This window comes from Talpa occidentalis, unplaced genomic scaffold (assembly GCF_014898055.3).
Source record: "Talpa occidentalis isolate TD23 unplaced genomic scaffold, MPIMG_talOcc4v2.1 talOcc4.10, whole genome shotgun sequence".
Lineage (NCBI taxonomy): Eukaryota > Metazoa > Chordata > Mammalia > Eulipotyphla > Talpidae > Talpa > Talpa occidentalis.
Window position 1 is genome coordinate 50,775,998 of NW_023600993.1, and position 16,940 is coordinate 50,792,937.

The 16,940-nt window shown below is 33.8% G+C and overlaps 2 protein-coding genes across 3 annotated transcripts in view; both read right to left on the reverse strand.

The window, feature by feature from the left end:
• The window catches only part of EOGT (EGF domain specific O-linked N-acetylglucosamine transferase), a 37,013-nt gene extending 36,554 nt beyond the window's left edge, over positions 1–459 (reverse strand). Inside the window, exon 1 of the mRNA XM_037492469.2 lies at positions 373–459. The gene's annotated coding sequence lies outside the window, so the exon portion shown is untranslated. The remainder of the gene's footprint in view (positions 1–372) is intronic.
• A 4,916-nt stretch (positions 460–5,375) lies between these two features.
• TMF1 (TATA element modulatory factor 1) overlaps positions 5,376–16,940 on the reverse strand; it is a 31,012-nt gene continuing 19,447 nt past the window's right edge. Inside the window, exons 10-17 of one of the 2 annotated variants that reach the window (XM_037492525.2) lie at positions 16,292–16,448; positions 13,005–13,197; positions 12,106–12,175; positions 11,787–11,879; positions 10,927–11,028; positions 10,516–10,668; positions 8,945–9,070; positions 5,376–7,800 (exon numbers count right to left, since the gene is read on the reverse strand). In XM_037492525.2, coding sequence (XP_037348422.1) covers positions 7,657–7,800; positions 8,945–9,070; positions 10,516–10,668; positions 10,927–11,028; positions 11,787–11,879; positions 12,106–12,175; positions 13,005–13,197; positions 16,292–16,448 — 1,038 coding nt within the window. In that variant the 3' untranslated portion in view covers positions 5,376–7,656. Of the gene's footprint in view, positions 7,801–8,944; positions 9,071–10,515; positions 10,669–10,926; positions 11,029–11,446; positions 11,687–11,786; positions 11,880–12,105; positions 12,176–13,004; positions 13,198–16,291; positions 16,449–16,940 lie in introns of those variants that run through there. The other variant, XM_054695467.1, reaches the window with a different exon arrangement.

The window sequence follows — 16,940 nt, forward strand, 5'->3', positions numbered from 1 at the left end:
TGCTTCGCCGCGCAGACCTCCGCGAGGACCTCCCACAACCCTGCACCGCACCCACACCAGCCAGCAACCCTGATGCCTGGAAGGAGCCGGAGGGAGCGGCTCCGCCCGGGCCAGGGAAACCCGGTCAACGGGACGCGGCCGAGGACCGAGCATCCTCCGCTGCGCCCCGCGGGCTCCCGGGGGCGCTCCGGGGAGCGGACTCTCGCCGGCGCTGTGAAGGGGCCGAGCGCTAGGGAGCTGGAGGGCCAGGATCTGCTTCCCCACGCGCGCCTCCCCGGGCCGCGGAGTCCGAGGGCGGGGGTTACAGCCAGGGAAGTCGCGGGGCTGGCTGGGGAGCGGGTGAAGCCTCGGTGGACGCGGGGTTAGTCCCACCTGAAGCCGCAGGAGCCGAGGAGCGGGAGACGGCCGGAGCCCCGGAGGAGGGAGTCGTCATAACCGGCTACCGCTGCTCACCGGAAACCTCAGGCTCAAGAGCCGGGCCAGGGGGCGCCAGGGAGCAGCCCCGACACCTTGGCCGGCCTGCGCCCGGGGGCGGGCCCGAGCTCCCCAAAGGGGGCGGCTCCTGCCGGGAACGCTCCTTGGGGCCGGGGCTCCGCGCGCGGCGCAGCGCGCAGGCTGCAAGGTGGCGGCTGGTGACACCTTGGGCTTTTGCAGGCGCGCTCCCGCTCGGCTGCGGAGCCAGCTTCCTAAACTGGGCTAGAAAGCGGGATTTAAGGAAGCTAGCCCCTCCTTGGGAGAGAGACAAAAAACAACTTTAAGGATGTTAGGATCAGATGGGCAGAAAAGCCGCTTCTTCATTCCGGTTGCTCTGCATTCAGCAGATTTCTGTTTTCTGAGTTAGGGCAGAAGTTGCCGCCCAGACTCTCGAATTTGGGGCCTGAACTAGTCTGGGGTTGTGGATTCTTTGGAATCCTCACACCTTATGTATTACATTTGCCACACTTCGTATGTGTCTGAAAACTCACCAAGTTCAAATGCTACTCTGTGGATTTTAATTTGACCGTCTTATGAAATAATTATTTTAATAATAATTTTTATTTTATCAATTATTTGAATGCCCATCTCCCAGATTTTTTTTTATTAGCACCCTTGGCTCTAGCATGCTGTCTGATATAAAGCATGGTAGAATCAGTCATTAAGTACAGATCCAAGTTGAACTGTCTAAATGAAGGTTGCTATCAAAATAAACTCATGCTCAGACACAAAATCACCAGTATTAAGTAAAGATTATAAGGAAACACTATAGTACGTTTCAAATGTCTACATACTTTTAAAATTGATTTTTTAGATGTTATGAGAATTGTTACAAGAATTGTTAGTAACCTCATATATCAGGGATATTATCTGAATTTTTTTTCCAAATAATAACAGTGCGAAAATAAATGTTATTTGATATGGGATAGGCATTATCCCATTCGTATTAACTCATTTAGTCCTTAGGTGAAAGATTTTGCTTCTAAGGGAAGTACTACTCTATTATTTTATACATTGCCAACCCCCAAAACAATAAGAATTTTCAAAAGTGTTTTCTTAGCCTACTTGCCACCATCCTATTTTTGCCATTACAGGAAACGTAGCTTTCCTGTTAGTTGATTTGAAAAGAATAGTACTTATTTAAAATTTTAAACAAGCTGATTTTTCGCTGAATGATATGCAGTAAAGATAAATGACATAGTACATGAGAAAGACTTATAAAAATAGTTTAGTCTCTTTACAAGGATATAAATGGCTACATATTAAGCTGTGGTCATTCAGACTCAGAGGAAACAAGATGTAATACAACTTTAAGAATCTGAGATCATTTTAGTTTACTGCAACAGCTCTTCTCAACATAGAATTTCTCCCCAAAAATCTATTAAGATTTAATTTTAAACTTTCTTCAAATTAACCTTATAATATTCTCAATGTCCATGACTAGAAGACCGATTAAATTATGGTATATCCACAGAATGTATAACCACAAGGTATATAAAAAGAATTGAGAAATATCTCTATACACTGCAGCATCTATTACTGCGTAGGAAAAGCATGGAGGACAGAGATGTGTAATATGCTATCATCCAGGAAAGTCTATATGTATATACACATATAAAGTATGTAAATAAGTATATATATACATATCACTTTAAAAATAAAAGTATAACATTTTAAATAATTGTCTATAGTGGAAAAAGTGAATAAGGGTGTAAGGGGACAAAGAAGATTACTTCTCTGTATAAATCAATACATTGTAAATATGTGACATTAGATCATGTAAATATTTTAATTATTAAGTAAAAGTAAAGTTTTAAAAGGTAATCCTTCAGTATTGAAAAATGAAATGAAATCAATCTAAATGTTTGCATATACAACAGAAAATCCCAAGTAACACTGAAACATAATTTTGAAACATAATAACCAACCTATCAGGATGTAACCTTAACAGAAGTTAAACAACAGAAGTTAAACAACAGAAGTATAACAAAACAATCACAAACTGTTTCAGTAGTCAAATTTGGTAGCAATGTTGGTTGGGATAAATCAAATAAAGAAGGTATGTTTGAAATTGAATTTTTTTTAAGTTGAAATTTTTGACATGTGTATAGATGCCAGCCTGATGAGACCATATAAAAATCTTGTAGTTCTGAATTTGAGTTGGAGGTAGCCATATGAATTAACAATATGTTTTATCTTTAAAAATAAATCTCTCCTCCATCACCCATTGAAAGGGCCTAGAAATAACCAACTAGGTAGTAAGAAGCATCCCTCGTGCCCAGACTGCTCTTTACAAGTGATTTCTCACTAAAAGGAACACAGTCTTTATAGGAAAAGGGATAATCATGGATTTTGATAGAAAATGAATAACCTTAAGTGTAAGTCAGGAAATGTACAAGATGAATGTGACCTGTCTTACAGAAGAAAGCAGGGAAGCAAAGGTTAGGAGGGTCATCTCGGGACTCAGGAACCAATTTGGAAAGACTTCCTCAGGGCAGGATTGGATAATTTAAGTCATCAATAAAAGTAACTGTAATGGATTGAAACATAAAATACATTTTAATATTATAATCAAAAGATCCAACCAATCACCAAATACAAAAGTCAAAAAACTCATTGTTTCTGTATGATGACAAAAGGGAACAAACTCTCATTGTGAAAACTTAAAAAAAGAACCAAGCACATTTTTTCCTGTCTCTCCTATATGAATTATGATAAGCAAATAACTGGTTACTTTCTGCAGAAACATTCCATACTTAAATGATAGTCAAACCATGTCTGAAATTTGCTTCAAAATAATCAGTGTCCATTGGGAGCCAGCACAAGTGAAACACATGAATGACACACAATGGGCCATGAACTGTTGGACACTGTTAGAGAATATGCTAATGAGCATGTGGGAATTCATAATCTGTTCCTTTAAATTTCAAATTTTTACATTGAATTACAAGTTTTCTAGATGTGTTGTAAGTTTTCTGTTCATATCCTGACATTTTGGATAACTCATCGCCAACAAAATGATGAACTAACAACAGAGTACATAGTACTAGTTCTCTGTAATATGCTATCAATTATCTAATAAAGAGAGATATAGGTATATTGATAATCCAACCCCTTAAAACATAATTCAAAGGTATTGAAGTTTTAAAGTGATCAGATTTTGACTAAAGTTGATTTACGCTACAGTTGATCTACATATGCTTATGATTTCATAGAAGAGCAGAAAGTGAGGTAGCACCATAGGTAATGATTCAGAACAGGAACTGGTTCTAGCCTACACAAACCATGATTTCAGCTTTGTCACTAACTTGCTATATGACCTTGACCAAGTTACATAACATTGCTTCATTTTAAAAATAAAGATAATAATGGCATCAATGCTGAGGTTGATTGAAGATAGTATGTGCATTTATATATATATATATATATAATCAATCCATTTATATATATAGTATGTGTATATATACACAAAAGATAGTATATATATACACACAAGATAGTATATATCAATATTATATAGTATATATATATATCAAAAATACATATTTATACACACAAGATAGTATCTGTGTGTGTCTGTATGTTTGTGTGTGTGAGCGCGCGCATGTATAGTTAAAATCCATTTTCCAAAATCTTTGGGCTTTAAGTGCTCTAAAATTTGTTTTATAGAACAGGGCGCACACATGATTTGTTACCAAACACCCTCATTGTACCCTGGGTTAGCACCCCATAATCTCACATATTTCTGCAGCAAATGTATTTGTACATTTATCTCAGTAGGAACTAAGTAAGATAAAGACTACAAATAGCCCAATGTCAGTGCAGGTCAGGCTTTACTAGCAAAGCACATTTGACAAGCAAACATTGAAAAAAAGACACTGGGTTTCAGATCTTTCTACATATATTTCAGAGCAGTCATTAAAGAATTATGATCTTATTATTAGAATTCCTTATACAGTACCTGGGACAAAGTAAGCATCTATTATCAACATAATTGCAAATTTTTGAACATAATGTGTTTTTAAAGCTGAGTTGGTAATTTCCAGAGCCATATGGGTAGGGCATTGTGCAAAACTGAAAGGAACACCTCTATACACATTGTTCCACCCTTACTACCTGCAAAACCAAGAAAGGAATTGAATATAGAATAACCCATTTAACCTTGTTGAGTACTATCTGAGAATACCGAATACTAAATTTAGCTCATTTGGGCCAGGGCAGTGCAGGTAATAAAACCTGAACAGCATCCAGAGTTAATTCTCTATATCACAATTGTGGTAAAATGGATATATATAAAGGTGATACCTTAAAATTACTTTAAAGCATCAAATTGCAAAGTTCAATGATACAGCAATATGAACTTAGGATTAGAGGATATTTATTTTATCTGTTATTATTTGAATATGGCAATGTGATAAGACTTTTACAAAAATATCTTTATACTTTTTAAGATTCTTAAAAGACACAAATTTCCCTTATAGTCAATACAATAAGTAAATTCTTAGAATTGTTTTCCAAAAACATTTTCCTTGGAAAAACTTTTGGCTATAACTAATATTACTTCTTATTACATAACCCAAAAAATCTGGGTTTATCCTCATTTTCTTAAAATGTGAATTTTAAAGTTACAAAAGACAATCTTTTATAATCTTCAAAAGAAAACACTGTCTTCATTGTTACTGATGACTCTAAATTATGTTAAAAATGAAATATTATTTTAAAATCTTTATTCAAATCAGATCCATGCTTATAATTTACATTATCTTTCACTGAGAATTAAAATATTAATCTATTGTTTGAATCATACTCTTAGCCCTTTATAAAATACAAAATTTAAGTTGTACAGTTTTAAATAGGGGAAATTAGGTTAACTTTTTAAAAATGAAAAAATTTGATATACTGGAACATAAATGTATACCTACTAAGCAAACAGTTATTTAAAAGGATCAAATATCACTTTTTCTTTTTTCTTGTGGCTATTTTCTAAATACTATTTATTTCATACTTTTAGTAAGTATTTGAGCAAAACATTCAATTAATCAAACATGAACTGAATGATCATGAGAAAAATAATTTCCTGAACATTCTTTTTACTTTTTTATTTTCTTGAAATTGGCAGGAATCGTTGTATCTGTTTTCTTTCAAGAATGGAAAACATTAAACTGCAAACTATTTTCTTATCTATTAAAAGATAATTTTTTTTTCTGGAATATGGATAGAAAATTTTCAATGACAAACAGCAAAATACAACAGATATTCAGTAGGTATTCTGCCACCTTGTGGATTTTCTCAAAAACTAATTTAGCATATTTACTTAACAAGAAATCACAAATGTACTGAGAATAAGTGTGTAATAATCAAATTAAGATCATGTGAAAATCAGTTATTAATTTGTGAATAAAGGACAATATATGGTGCAATACAAAGACTTGTATAGCTGCTTACCATTTTTAAAATAAATTGAAAACACTTAAACATTTAAACTTGAACTGATTTTATTTACTGCTAATAAGGATTAAGAAAAGAGAATGTTCAAAAAAAAAAAAAAGAGAATGTTCAATACTATAAAACTGAAAGTATAGGAGTTTTATTCAATCTTTTTCCACAACTGAAAGGGTTCTTTTCCTCATTGATGAATATACTGAAAGAACAATTTTATTATTTCTAAATTTCTATTTTCAAATGACTGACAGAATTTTGCAACTTAAGTTTCCTATATTTCTAATTCTATACATTTCTTATTGCTATTAGTCTTGTCATTCTGTTAGCCCCTGAATATTAAAAAGACAAAAAGCTATTACACTGCATTTTGCCACTATGATGTAGAAAATTAATTTTATTCATTTGGCTCATTTTGGAAGAATATTTATTAAGCTACAAATCAGAGATCTGATGACAGAAATACTATCTAAAAAAAAAAAAAAAAAAAAAAAAAAAAATGAGGTCACTTGAATAGCCCTGAAAAGCATTCCACGTTTTTCAGCATGGCTTACATGAGGCTATGCTCTTAAATTTTAATGTTTAAAATTAAAAAAAAAAAAATTAGACTTTTTATTTGCAAGTAAGGGCAACTTAATGACATTCAGAATTAAATGTATCAAAATATTTCACATGTCTAAAACAGCCTGGTTAACTTTTGAACAAAATAATATTTGGAAAACGGAATAGACACTTTTAAAGCTATTTCATACTATATTTATGTATAATGGTTCAAGGAAAAATTGACATTATACGGAATTACAAAAAAAGACAAACTTAAATTAACTCCTATAATTTCTCCATTTTGTTATGGATATTTTGTAATATCAAACATTCATTTTTTAATGTGCCCAAAATAAGACTTTAAAAAATGCTGACAATTTTAAAGAGAAAACTATGTTAATAATTTTATTACTTTTAATTGATTTTATAGAGTAGTAAAAAGTCAGCAAAATGTTACTGACAGTATCACAAAATCATTGTAAATAAATTTTTTCCACTACCCAATTCTGCCTGATAACTTCTAATAGCTACAGCTTTCTCTATGTAAATAACAAATTGGGCTCCATTGTGGAACCTGGGTGAAATAAATTTTTAGACCACAAAAATTTTCAAGTTCAAATTACTCATCCTTTAAATTTTAGACAGTGTTTCAGCATGACTTCTATTTAAAAAAAAAATTTAGTTTAAAATTTATCACAGGTTTAATAAGTTTTTTTACTTGAACATTTAACATTCATTTTCATGAGCAGTAACTAGATATTATGAAGACTTATGTGTGAAAGATTTCAAAGTTTTAATATGTTAATATCACTTGTTAAAGGTTTTCAATATATACAAACACATATAAATTATAGATACAATTAGTTATTTATCTACAATACATATATGAACACCATTCTCCACCCCTAACTATATTGACAACAGGATAAAGTAATAAATCTCTGTGCTATTAAAGACAAAAAACAAAAACAAATGCTTTAAAAAATAAATCTTTAAAGAATAGTTTCTAAAAATAAAATTGAAATATTGCACAAAATAATTTAACTGCAAATATTACTATACACTATAAAATTTTTTTCTTCAATTGTTGTTCTCTACAGTAAATTCTACTTTCTAATTCTATAAAAGAATTTATTGGAAGTCTACATGTAGATAGTAAATGTTTACATTCAGATTGATGGGAATGTAATTTCCAGAAGCTTAACTGAGCCTTTGTCTCAAAAGTTCATCTATTTGCGTCTTATACATATTCTTTACATCTTCAAGATCTAATCGAAGTTCTTCTGCCTCTTCTGCTTTTTCACCATACATCTGCAGAATAGTGTTGTATCTTTGATCCAAATCCTACAAAATATATGTTTGTAATTTTTTAAATAATTGTACAGAACATATTATTATATTGCCATAAATGAGTCACTGGGAAACACATTATAATTTAAAATAAGGTATGTAGTCATAAAAATTAAACTCAACACTCCTATTAGGATAAATAGCTAGTAAAGAAATTTCAAAAGAAAGAGAGAACACTGGGCCAGATGACTATCAATCTGACCATATCAACCCACTAAATCAACAATTATCCCCATTAATAGCTTAATGTATCTGCTGTCCTTCCATTATTTTAAGCACATTTAATGAAATTTTTGTCTCTGGTTCATTATGATTTACCTACACTTACCACGAACATATAGTTGCATTTATGTCTTAACAATGACTCACACACAGCATCATATATGCAATCATGAAGATGCATACAACATCCATGAACAAAATATTAGGTTGTTGGAAAAAGTAATGACATATTTTTTTCTGTTTTTCGAGAAAAATGCATCATGACTTTTCTGACAACCCAATATTACTAAGATCATGCAAACTGCAATGCTATAAATGAGCCCCCCAAAAAATTTATTTTTCTATATTAGGAATAAACATGATTGTGAAAAATAATCTGAATGTGTAATATGATAAGCAAGATAAAAGATTCATCTTTAAAGTTCTTTACTCAAATATTAACTCTTTAATTTTCAGAGAAATCCTTAAGATATACTTAGGCATTTTATATAAACTAAAAGTATGAGATTTTTTTTTTTTATTTTTTTTTTTTTTATTTTTTTTTTTTTTAAAGAGGCACGTATTTTATTCATTCATTTATTTGTTTGTTTGTTTTGTTTATACATGCACTGGGTACAGTCAGAAGCGCGGGAGGGTGAGAGGATTCACCAGAGCCAGAGCGGGGAGCAGAACAGGCAGAGTGAGGAAATGCACTGCTGAGGGGAGCAGTGGACGGCAGGAGAGGTCTGCGCGCCATGTGGGACCCTCCTCCGGTGGCCAGGGAGCAGCCGGGGATCGAACCGGCGCAGCAGAGGCTGCGGGCAGCTTCGCAACCCAGCGCTCAACCGCTGCGCCACCGGGGAGGCCCTAAAAGTATGAGATTGACTATAACAGGATTAAAATATCTTAGACTCATCCTTAACTGAAGAATACTTACTCTTAGCTGAGTTCGAAGTTTAGGTATCTCTTTCACCTTCTCTTCAAGTTCATCATTTTGATTTGTTAATTTAACAAGTTCTTCAGCCATTATTGAGCGAGTTTTTTCTAGATTGCTGATTTCTAGCTGAGAAACATTACCAAAAAGTAATTTAAATCAAAACATGCCTTGCTTAATACTCTCACTAATATAAAAATTTAATTTTTGAGGAAATTTTTAAGGAATTATTATTTTGAAGAAATTATTTTTAAAGAAATAGATACATCAATATATTACCATGAGCTAACTCTGTCTTAAGTAAAAGAAAATAACAGCAAAAAAAAAATCCAAAAAACAAAATAGGTCTCAAATTTCCTCAGAGGCATTCTATTTATAGGAGTTACTTATAAAAAAGATAAAGAAATAAAGAAAATCCAGTCATCTGTTTGAAATATACAGCCCTATATTTTTCCCTAAATTAAGGAAATAACACACATTTCAGTTATTCTGAATTACTACAAAAACCCAGAGAAAGAAAAACACTTTTATTTTTTTTTAAGATTTATTTATTTATACAAGCACTGGGGTACCGGGTGAGAGAATTCACCAGAGACAGAGCAGGGAGGGAGCAGAACAGGCAGGAGGACTGAAGTACTCTGCTGAGGGGAGCAGCAGATGAGGCAGGAGAGGTCTGCCATGCCATGTGGGAATCAAATCAGCGATGCAGAGGCTGTGGACAGCTTCACAGCGCTGCAGCTTCACAGCGCTGAACCCACTGTGCCACTGGTGAGACCTCTAAAAACACTTTAATGTAGTCCCAACTGTGTAGATTGCATTGGGAAATGTTACAGTTCTAACTGCTCTCATCACCTTAACTCATCCTCTCAAGGGAAGAAGCAGCAACTGACTTAAGTGCTAATTCTAAGAGAAGTAAAATGAGCATGCTCAGCTCAGTAACTTTTCTTTTTTTCAATTTGGAAAAACCTGCCAGCAAGGAGCTCGCTGGTCCTGGATGCCTACCATTCTTGCCTGGGCAGGCTACACTCACTTGGAAGCCAACTACAGGCCAGCATTTTCTGAGAGAGTAGGTAAATCTCCCTACTTCTGGCAGTTAACAGATTCATTTGGCTCTCATCCGAGGCTAATTTCCCCAACTACCCTTGACTGTTAATATATATAATATATTTTTGGGCTTCACATGTCACTATTTCATTTTATTTCTCTATTTGCTCAGAATTCAGGAGGAAATGAGGAATTCTATTTACTGGGCATCAAATTTTCACTTATTGGGCCTCCTTCGTGGCGCAAAGGGTTAAGACACAACCTATGAAGCTATTCACAGCACTGAAGCAGGGGTTCCATCCCCAGCCAGGGAGCAACCCACATGGCACAGCAGAGTTCTCCTGGCTCACCCACTGCTCCCCTCAGCAGTGTATTTCAGTCAATCTGCCTGTTCTGTTTCCCACTCTGTCTCTGGTGAATCCTTTCATCCCCACACCTCTGGCCTGTACCCCAGTTCTTGTATGTATAAATAAATTAATCTTTAAAGAAAATTTCATTTATTGCCATAGAACACTTAATTTTTTCAATACCTGTAAATGAGTAATTTCTCCTTCCTTTAGCTTTAGCTGAGACTGCAGATTTTCAATAATGCTTGATCCTGCTCCCATCCTTACAGCTTCATAAAGATTGCTGCCATTTGCTGATAGAGACATTGATCCAAATGAGTGATCATGAGGTTCATCCTATGTGAATAAAGCACATACAGTTATTATAGATTGTGTTCTATTTTAAGATTCTGTCAATTATTCCTTTAAAATATCTGTGACTTCCTCAGAAGCAGAAAAGTCTTCTCTATTTTCTTATTGCAATTATCTTTAACAAATATTTAATGAACTGGCTATAAAATGGAAGGTCATAGTGACAGTCAAACTGTTATCTGCATATTCCCCTTATCATTATTCAGTTTAGGAATTAAGCACATGTAAGAAATAAAATATTACCTGAGACAGGAAAGATGTTTGTAGCCCTGCCATGTCAACTCCACTTATTGAACTTGAGCGAGACATTGTGGGAGTGCTAGAAACAGAAAATGGCTTCCGATCCTTAGGAGGAAAAAATTCATAATACAGATGTCATTTCTGAAGTCTTATCAAAGGCACAATATTTGCTAATTTAAACACACAGATGTTGTCAAATTATCTGAGGACCCATTTATATTAAAATAACAATCTGGCTTATTTTTAATGGCATAAGAATGTTTTGTTTCACAACTATGTGAACTGCTTCATGTTATATAATATTCCACCAATTTAGCTTAGTTCCTTAGAGTAAGATTACATATGAGTTTTACAAAATATATAGTTTATATAGTTTCTGAAAATCCATTTAATTTTCATATATTTTTTAAAATTCCAAATAAATTCAAAAGGTAATTTAATTTACAAATAAGTGGTTTTAATATGTAATGCTAACTACCAAGTATAATCCAATTATTTAAATACAGAAAACTCACTTTAGAAAACTTACTTTCATTAATCGGGAAAAAAAAAGTGAACCAGATTTACTTCAAGGTGCATATTAGTCAATGAGGTGCGCGAGTTTTGCGAAAGACAATAAAATTCATCTAAAAAATGACAAACACTAGAAATCACAATCTCTTTGGGTAAGGCAGATTATTCTAGATCCACTCTGAGCAGGATGCTGTTAGAATTCATCATTCTATTGATATTAGACATCAGTAATGGTCTTTATAAAGCTGAGCTAAAATTACAAACCAATTAATGATTAATACAGTAGTTACTAAGTGCTTATACCAAAACCAAAACATTAAAAAAAAAAAAAAACTTAGAAAGTTCATTACCTTTTCTTTTATTGCTTCTTGAGTGAAAACGGCCTTCTTCCTTTCTTGTTCAACTTTCATTTTCTCCATTTCTAGCTGACTATTCAACATTATCTAATAGAAAGAGAGGTAGCTTTAGAAAACTTCCGTAACACCAGTGTACACTATCATAATAAGCCAATCTCAAAGTAAGGTGTATACTCCTCCTTGTTTTACTACTAAAGATCACAACCCAAAAGTAGCAACAAAACCCATTTTGTTTGTCATCTCTTTGTTCACGACCATCCCCAATCATTCCCGAATGGAAGCCCTACAAGAGAGTGAACACTAAGAGAAATACCTTTTCTTTCCTTGTCTCCTCAAGTGTTCTTACATATTCACCTTTTAGGGTTTCTAATTCAACCTGGTACCTATTAAGCCAGAAGGGATTACACAAATCAAAAAAGACAACAGTACACTATTAAAAATTCACTACTCTATTAACTCCAGTTACATATTTAGTGGTCATTTTTTACTACCAGCTTGATATCAGTGATTTTTCCACAGTATTTTCCAGATGTCTTGAGTTTTACTCATAAATTAACTACAAGTGAAGAAAGCTCTACTTTTGTGCATTTTATTTATTGGTGCTCTGAGTTAAGATTTCATTTTGAATTCAAAAATTCAAAAATAATTTTGAATACAATCATCCTATAATATATTCATACTCTACAAAGCCTTGTTAGGGAAGTCTATAAAAATGTCTGCAAAAGTTGATATATTTTACTTTACAAATCATTTTTACTTGACTACTTTTTTCAAAAGTAAAATTTTCAAGAAAGAACTCAGACACATAAATCACAACCTTAATATAATTTCAGATAGAGGGATTTTATAGCCTGTGATTTCCAAAGAATCCAAACTATTATTTAGAAAGATCAGAACACTGCTAAAACCCATGTAATACAAAAATAACTTCAATGTGTGGTCTTTAAGCTACTCTGTGATTACAGATTCTTGTAAAAAGCTAACTAAAGCTGGAAAATACAAATGTATACATAGTATGTCACACAATTTCAAGAGCCTATGTGAGGTTCAATGTATTCCAGTTATAATCTTGCTATAGCTTCTACTGCTAATGACTCTGACTTTAAACACTAAAAGCAATTACTTTCAGTTTTCAGTGCTATGAAGCTAAAAGCCAACATATTTTAAAATGTCATGAGACTGCCAAAAATAATATTCAAGAAACATACTCACCTATTATTTTCATCCTCCAGTTTTCTAAGCCTATTTTTCTCTGATTCTAATTGAGCCTGAAATCTACTGTTTTCCTGTCTTAAAAGAGAATTCTGTGACTCCATGGAAGACATCTGAATTTTGTTGGCAAGGAGTTCTTCTGTAGCTGCACGTTCTCTTTCAACTGCTGCTGCCAACAAGGTCTGGGATTCACCTGTTTGTACAATTAAAAAAGGAAAATTACAAGATACCAAATGTATTCTGACAAAAAAAATTTAATATCAAATTTTCTTGAGTTGCCATTTGTTTATAAAACTACATAATTTGGGGAATACTTCACACCTCAACCCTAGATCTAAAGTTATTTTTGTTGTTTTCCCGTTTGTTTTTTTTATCTGTATTTCATAAATGAGTAAAAGCATGTGGCAATTGTATTTTGCTTTCTGATTTACTTCACTAAGCATTGCCATCTCAAAATTCATTTATATTTGTCCCAAAAAAGGCACTATGTCATGTTTATAATACTGAGTAGTATTCCACTGAATCCATGTACCATAATTTCTTTATCCCTTTCTCCATTGTTGGGCATTTAGGCTGATTGCAAACCTTGCTATTATAAGTAATGCTGCTGTGAACATAGAGGTATATAAATTCTTTTGTATTTGTGTTTTCATATTCTTCAGATAAAAGTAGCAACACTTAAAACAGATGACTATTTATTGCCTAATGCAGGACTGCCTACAGAGACAGAAGAATCAATCTTAATTTATACCTGCTTTATTATTTCTCCCCCAAAGTATTTTAATTTGAAATTGGAGGCATGAATTAAGAGTAGTGGGTCAATAAATGGTGCTGGAGCACTTGGGCCTCCACAGACAAAACAGAAATCAAACATGAACCCCAAGTTAAACTTCACATCATACATGAAAATTAATTCAGAATGGATCATAAATTTAAGAGCAAAACAAAACTATATAGCATTTAGGAAAAAACACTGGAGAATATTCAGGATCTAGGGATAAGCAGAATAGTTAGGATTGACACTAAAAGCATGAGCCATAAAAAGAAAAATCAGTAAACTGAATTTATTCAAAACTTTAAATTTTCTATATGATAGAATAAAACACAAGCTATAGACTTGTGGAAATAAATGCAAACCACATACCTAAGATTATTGTCTAGAATATAGAAAGAACTTTCAAAATTCAACAGTAAAAATACAAACAACCCAATAGAAAAGCAACAAAAGACATTAATAGTTATTTCACCAAAGAAGATGTACAAATAGGATGTAAGTACATGAAATGATGTTTATGCAACATTGTTAATCATCGGGAAATGCAGATTAAACCCATAATGAAATATCACTATGCACTTGTCTGAATGACTAAAAAAAACCAACAAAACAAACAGACAACATCAAATGCTGGAAAAATTAGGTTGTTTTCATACATAGAGCCACTGTGGAAAAGCAGTTTACATTTTAAGAAACTGAATATGTAACTATCCAATAGCAAATTGCAAAGTTGGGCATTTATTCAAAGTAATGAAAACTATGTCCTCACTAAGACCTGTACATGAATGTTCATAGCTTGATGCATACAGCCAAAATCTAGAATTAGTCTAGACACACTTCATCAGGTAGATGGTGGTACCCTGTGGAACATACATACATGAGAAACCACTGACCAATAATAGCAAGACTATATCATTGATACATGTAATAACTTCCAGGGAATTATGCTGAACAACAGCAAAAATGTTGATCTCAAAATGTCACATACTATACAATCCTATTTATATGACATTTTAAAATGCCAAAACATTAGAAACAGGACATATTAGGGGTTGTCAAAGATCTGGAACAGAGGGGGAAGTCCGAGAGAGTGTTAAGTGTGGTTTTAAAAGGGCAAGAGGAGGGGCCTCCCCAGTGGCGCAGCGGTTGAGCGCTGGCTTGCGAAGCTGCCCGCAGCCACCGGAGGAGGGTCCCACATGGCGCGCAGACCTCTCCTGCTGTCCACTGCTCCCCTCAGCAGTGTATTTCCTCACTCTGCCTGTTCTGCTCCCCGCTCTGGCTCTGGTGAATCCTCTCACCCTCCCGCGCTTCTGACTGTACCCAGTGCATGTATAAACAAAACAAACAAACAAACAAATAAATTAAAAAAATGCCTCTAAAAAAAAAAAAAAGGGCAAGAGGAGGAATCTTTGTGGTGCTGGAACTTTTCATTATCTTGACTGTTGTGATAGATACAAGAAGCTTGACAAAAGATAAAGTTGCACAGAACATAATACATACAGCAAAGAAGTAGCAGTAATACTCGGGAAATCTGAATAGAATCAATAGATTATATCACTATAATAGATTATAACATTGCAAAATGTTAACATTTGGGGACATTGGCAAAGTGTGCTAGAGCTCTCTCTGCATCATTTCTTGTAACAATACAAAATTTTAATTTTTAATAAAAAGTAATGAATAAGATTCTAAGATATAAGCAAGGCAAGAAATCTCATATTTGTTGTCCCACTGAAGACCTAATAATACCTCTATTTTGCATTTTATATTCTGTTTGATACTGCATCTATGCTCCTATGAATAGCATCATATAGTATGTTTGTCCTGTGGCTTTGCCTATATTCCAGCATAATACTACATGTCCTGGAGGAGATGTAGACTCCATTTCAAAAAACCTATCACTATACCATGACGTCTCTCTAATTCTATTTAGCTTTAGGCAAAGAAGGGACACACAAATTTGCTGGCTTCTAGGACATCAGTATATACATACATATACTACCTGTCTGTGCTGTAATAAGCGTCTTAGAAGAATATTTTTTTATTAACAGCACAGAAGGGCAATCTAAGATATTTCTATAAAGAGGCAGAATATGAATATGAATTCTTAAGACTCTGTGGCATCTGTCTACTAGGTTCTGATCTTGATCTTCTTGAGACCTATCCTTGCTCCTGGAGTTCTGTCACTGACTAGAACAATATCTGTCTACCACCTACATTATCACAAGCAAGAAAAAGGTCAGATTTAGCAGTACATTAGTCTGTTAATATGGATGAATGACATGGACATATTTCAAACTGTGTCTGATACACTGTGTAAGGGAAAACAAATGGTTTGAAAGAGTGGATTTGATAATAGAAAACAAATGTAAAAGAGAAGAGCTAAAAATCTACAAGTTGGACATAAAATATAACCACCAGATCAAGTGAATTTCAATTTCATACCCTTATTCTAATTCCACAAACAAGATGGAAGGGCTTTTACAAAGAACATAAGAACTAAAGTAATTACCAAGCCTATCAGAAAGATTCTTCTCTAACTTCTCCCATGATGACGTCTGCGACCCTAGAGTTGCTTGCAAGTTTTCTATCTGTCGAAGCAATGGTCTTGTTGTTGTTGAAACATTTTGACTCAGTTCTTGGTTTCGATTCTCTGCTTCCTGGAGTCTCTGAATCAAGAATTTCTTAAGTCACTACAACTGACAGCAATAAAAACACTGAAACACTAACAAATTTTGAGATTTCTGGAAAAAATTATTTCTCCATTATAGAATTAAAAAAAAATATTTTCTAATTATTCAATCCTTAAATTGTATAATCAAATATCTAAATAAATGCTTCTAATCAATGCATTTCTAAGATTAAGATAGTCTTTGATTGCCTTCGGGTAAAAAAGAGTCTCATCTAAACCTCCCAGAAGTTGCCTACTCACACAAATATTTCTAAATATTTATAAAAACTGAAAGATCAATCTTCGTTACTTTTCTCTCCCTTTCCATGCATGTTCATTGATTCAAAATTAATAGAGTAGTGGCACAAAAACTGGACACTGATTATTTGTTCCACAGTAATCAAACACTGACAATAATTAATAAATCAGCTATTACAAATGAAAAAAACAATACTGAATGCACAATAAGTCCAGAATAATAAAATTGTTT